The sequence below is a fragment of the Penaeus chinensis genome, chromosome 31, assembly GCF_019202785.1.
Source record: "Penaeus chinensis breed Huanghai No. 1 chromosome 31, ASM1920278v2, whole genome shotgun sequence".
Lineage (NCBI taxonomy): Eukaryota > Metazoa > Arthropoda > Malacostraca > Decapoda > Penaeidae > Penaeus > Penaeus chinensis.
Window position 1 is genome coordinate 10,107,701 of NC_061849.1, and position 5,000 is coordinate 10,112,700.

Below are 5,000 nucleotides of genomic sequence, written 5' to 3' on the forward strand. Positions count from 1 at the left end.
ATCACTGGTAAACCATCTGGTATGTAACTGCAGCAAACAAAAAGCAATATATATATATATATACAAATATAATTTTTTTCTTTTTCAATTTGTGTTCTAAAGCATATGCTGAACAGCATAAATGGAAACTTTCAACAGTGCTGATCCATCTAACAGAAAAATGATAAAATTGAGAAAACAATAAAAATAATAATAAAGAGAAATGAAAAAGGAAACTGCAGAAGATAAAGCAGAATTGTAACTGCTTAACAATGCTCAACTTTACATGAGGAAATGGTAACAGACTTTGGCCCAACATAAGTATTTCATCTGCAATGGCCAGGATTCTCACTCTGACCTCGAAAAAGGGAGACAGAAGACAGAAAGGAAGAGATGAAGTCGAGTGTGCAACTGGTGCTTCCGCAATCTTCCTCAATATAAGAGGGAAATTCCACTGGTTCAACTGCCTTGTGCAGGACATGGCCCTCTTTTCACAGTTCAACCTTTAATTATCACAAGAAAAAGTTCATTTTTACCAATGCAAAACTTTTAAAAATGTCCTTGCTGGAGGAGGGAAGGCATCACGTAGTGGAAAGACAGAAAGGAAAAGTGTCCCTAACTAGCACTTTAAAAGTGACATATTAAGTGTTTGAAACACACTGATATAAGGATAACTATTTGTGAATCTATAATTTACAAAATAAATGGCAGGTAAGGTACACCATAGCATTATATAAGCCTATAAATCTGTGGCGTCCAACAATATTGCTGCCCATAACTGTGCAACATTAACTCTTGAGGCATGGCCTTGGGCCACCACTGCTGCTGAGACCTTGTTCAGCACACGGTTGTTTGGCATCAATCACATGCGTCACATCACAGACGGAGGTACAGGCACTTAGTTGTGGCTCACTGCCACCTTTCTCCTTCACACTCACCACATTGTTCCCGTCGGCTACTGTACCGCACAGGTTAAAACATTCACTACTTTGGGGTCCACTTACAACAGCTGTGCTATATACTGAAGTGGACAGACCACATGCAGTTGTAGCAACAACAGGGGGGAGGTCCATGGGCTTTGTAACACTCTCGGGATTATTTCTAAGCAAGTTTTCTCCTGCTGGACTCCTGGAAATATCAGTTCCAGATGTGTGTGCAGGAACTGTTGCAGCAGACATGGTGCTTGTAGACTGAATTCCAGTAGCTGGGCTACATGACTGTAATGCTCGAGTAGCTGGAGTACATGATATAGTAGCTGCTGTACTTTTTGTTGCTACAGACATACTGCTGCATCCATTTGCATTGGTTGTAATGTTAGAAGAAACATTTTCAGCTGTATTAGTGCCTGTAGGCAGAGTTACAGAAGCTGCAGAGCTGGCAGGCAATGGCTCAACTGATGCTGGGCTTCTTGCCTGCATTCCCATGACTAAAGGAGTTGAAGACTGTGCTTTAGTCAACCTGGCACTTGTAGGCATACTTCCTGTAATTGTAGCTGCAATGCTAGCCGAAGCTATGTTAGTTGCTGTTGCTGTTCTCGCTGAGAGAGCAGTAGTAGCAGTAGGTAAAGGTCCACTCACTGTGCTGTTTGTGTGCACCGTTCCAGAAGCTGTAGTATTTGTAGGCAAAGTTACAGTGGATGTATTGTTAGGGGGCTGAGTTATGGCAGCTGAAGCACTGGCAGATGCAGTTATGCTAGCAGGTACTACAGAAGGGACTGTGACAACTTGTGCCGAGCCAGATGTAATCACTGCATTTGAAGTGCTTGAGGACATGGCTGCAGTAGAAGCAGTGCCTGCTATGGAAGTTGTGGATTCTATCCTGGGCACAGTAAAAGGGCTTGACACAGTGCTGCATGGTAATGGTAGATATGCCCCCGAAGGTGTGGGGGATGTACCCATCACTGAACTATTAGCAGAATTGTATCAACCAAATTACCAACACCCTGCACTGCAACAGCTGATGAAATGTTTGCTAAGCTGTTTGCTGAGAGTCTGCTTGAACCACTTGGTTTTGAAGGCTGTGTATTATTAATGGGAACTGCAGGCATTTTTGTGTTCAACAGGTGCAAATTGGGGGACACTGTAGTGTTTGTTGGACAGAAGGACTGAGAGACAGAGACTGTGGCACATGTAGGTATGGGGAACTGGGCTGAATTACTAAATGGTATGAATGGCATCGTACTAGAAATGTTACTCGAGGGAATATACAGGGACGTATTACATGACGGAGACAGGGTCACTCCTGACAAGTCTGCAGACATTCCTGGACTGGCCAGTGAGACTGGTAGAGCATTTGTGACACCCTCTAGGTACAGGGATGCAAAACTTGTTGGGAGAGGGAGTGCCATTTGTGCTCCTTGAGGGAGGATGAATTTGTTTCCTAATGAATTAGCTAAAGAGGGAGTCACTGCTCCTGATGTCACGGTAGTCCCAGCCGGAGCAAGGGTAATGGATGGTGTTATCACAGGAGGGTTTGGGCTAGAACTCCCTACAGCCTCATTAGCAATGCCTTCACTCCTTTTATTGCCTGGTTGCCCTTCAGCAAGGTGGGCCTTTTCCTTGTTCCCACCGTTCTTAGCTTGTGAGGGTGAGCGTGGCAGGTTGGGTAAACACCTGGAGTGAGGGGTATGAGGTCTGGGAGATTCAACAGCACTGGTGAGCTTAGCTACTCCCTGTGGTACTGTGCACTGAGCAGAACTCGAGAGCCTTGGAGACTGGGGGGTTTGGGGTCGAGGGGACTTCGGGGACTGTGGAGTATGTGGTCGGTTTGTATCTGATATGGTCGTCTGCACTCCATGGGTATTAGATAGTCCTGGCAGACTGATCATCAGAGCTTTTGAGGACTGAGGCACGACAGGTTTAGAAGAATTAACGGAGCTCCACTGAGTCTTTGGAGTGATTAAGGTGTGAGAGCTGGATGTTTGTACAGAAGCATTCAGTCTGAGTGACGTGTTCATGGTGGCAAAGGTGGAAGGAGGAGGACCAGGGGACTGAGGACTTGGCTGAGTTGATGTAAACACCTGGCCAGGCCCAGTCACCTGCTTAGGACAACTGCCCGGCCAGAGAGGCTGTGTGACTTGAACAGGAGTATTCCCCATCTTTGTTGACTGTGTCCCAGCCATTGAAGGTGTTCCACTGTTTTTTCCAGGCTGCGTTTCTGCCTTCCCCACCTGGCACTGTTTTGGGGACTGTGGTGTGACAGGTCTGGACTGATTGGAACTAGACTGTCTGGGAGATTGGGCTGGATATGGCCTGGGAGACTGCGATGAAGTGGGTGTCCTGGGGGAGGGTGGAGTCATGGGGCGAGGTGAGAGCGTTTGGGGGGACACCTGTGACACCAAAGGCAGCACTGGGAGAAGGCTCTGTTGCAGGGACAACTCTGGCATGATTTTGGCTCCTCCTATACCCCTTGAGCCCAGCGCTGGCCGATGCGGGAGGCAGGTGGGGAATGTTGGTATGAAAGAAGCAGAGGGATGAGGTGGAATAAGACTGATGGGTTCTGCGCCTTGGTAGATGTATGGATATGTTGGATAACTGATGGAAGAGCTGGTGTGGCAAGGCAAGGGCAAGTTGCCAATGGCTGCTGGGAAGGTCACTCCACAGGAGGGGATAATGCCAACCCCAACTGCTGGTGCTGCCATGGTTAGCTGCTGTGGAGGCTGGTGGACTGTATTGGAAATTGTCAGAGAGTTGACAGTTGCTGGTTTCACCTGTGTAATGCATGTGGTTATGCTGGTTGAAGCCCCAGTTTTTTGCTGCATCATAACAGGAGCATTAGAGACAGGGTGTGTAATTGTGGTCCGTGTTGGTATGACTGCACTGCTCGAATTGACTTTCACGTCCACCTTTGAGGTTCCACTCTCCCCACTAACTTCTGGCTTGGAGTTGTTGCTGTGTGAAATCTGCTGAGCCTTCTTCTCAGTTTTGTTTGCTGAATTATTGATGTTGCTTGGGGGTTTGTTGTTCGTGACAGTCTTACCACTGTTGTGATGGGTAGCCTTACTCTCAGACTTATTCTCTGCCAAACTATTAGTATTAAAACAGACTTTTGAACTTTGATTTGTACTTTCCTTTGTCCCACTTGCAATTGACGCAGGCAAGGTAGAGGAAGCTTTGGTACTGGTGACCACAGTGTTGTCTGCCTCAGAACCTCCAATTTGGCTTCCTACTACTGTTGTACAACTGTTGCTCTGTGAAGCACAAGATGTCACCAGGCTGGTGGTTGCTGTGACCATGAGCGCACCTCCTGGACTTGCAGTTACCTGGGCTGGTAAAGAGGCCAGTGACTGAACGGAAGACACACAGGAAGTGGTGCCTGAGTTTACCGACGTATAGCTTGACAAACTCACATCATTGTTTGCTGTCACTGTCATGGGGCCCGTACCTTTGGGATCCAGTTTGGACATAAGGGTGCGCTTCATACAGCTGTTACTCTCATTGGTTCCAGAGTACATAGGTCTGACTCCGGTATTAGGATTGCCCAGGAAGCGAGGAGCATTGCGGACCTTGAAGAACTTGTTTGTACGGGGAGCTTCATGGTTGCCCTTGTTGATGGCAGATTTGCCAGCCACCAAGAGCTCTCTGGAGATAGTTGGGTTCCAGCTCTTGGGCGGTGTCTTGAGTGTCTTATAGCCATAGGGCTGCGACGACTTACGACAGCCTCCAACTGGGGCCTTGGCTGCTGACTCCGGCTTGCCCTCCCTCTTGGTGTTGAGGCCATTGTTACTTGGTTTCTCCTTGGTTTTGGTGTCTTCCTCTGTCTGAACCTTTGAAGTCCCTGCCTTCAAGTGTGGTTTGTTGAGGTTGGCTAGACTTGCAGCTGTCAGGCTGGCTGGTATGTGGCTTGAGCGACCATCCTTGCCATTCCCACTGTTTTCCTTCACACTGTTTGGTTGCTGCTGCTCAACAGATCTTCTGACATCTGAGGACCTCCTGTCTGATGCCTTCTCCCTAGTCTCAGTCGCAGGCTTCACCTTTGGCCCCACTTCTGCACTGCCATCTATTCTTGACTTGTCACAAGAT

At 47.6% G+C, this 5,000-nt stretch overlaps 2 protein-coding genes across 4 annotated transcripts in view; both read right to left on the minus strand.

Moving 5' to 3' along the window:
- Positions 1 to 767: 767 nt before the first annotated feature.
- LOC125042011 (uncharacterized protein PB18E9.04c-like) lies at positions 768 to 1,877 on the minus strand. Its single transcript, XM_047637471.1, has one exon. The coding sequence runs from the start codon at positions 1,875 to 1,877 to the stop codon at positions 768 to 770; it is 1,110 nt and encodes a 369-aa protein (XP_047493427.1).
- LOC125041735 (mucin-5AC-like) overlaps positions 1,735 to 5,000 on the minus strand; it is a 20,942-nt gene continuing 17,676 nt past the window's right edge. For all 3 annotated transcript variants that reach the window (XM_047636987.1, XM_047636985.1, XM_047636986.1), the window contains exon 6: positions 1,735 to 5,000. This exon is cut by the window's right edge and continues 1,295 nt beyond it. In XM_047636987.1, the coding sequence (XP_047492943.1) occupies positions 1,877 to 5,000 (3,124 nt within the window). In that variant the 3' untranslated portion in view covers positions 1,735 to 1,876.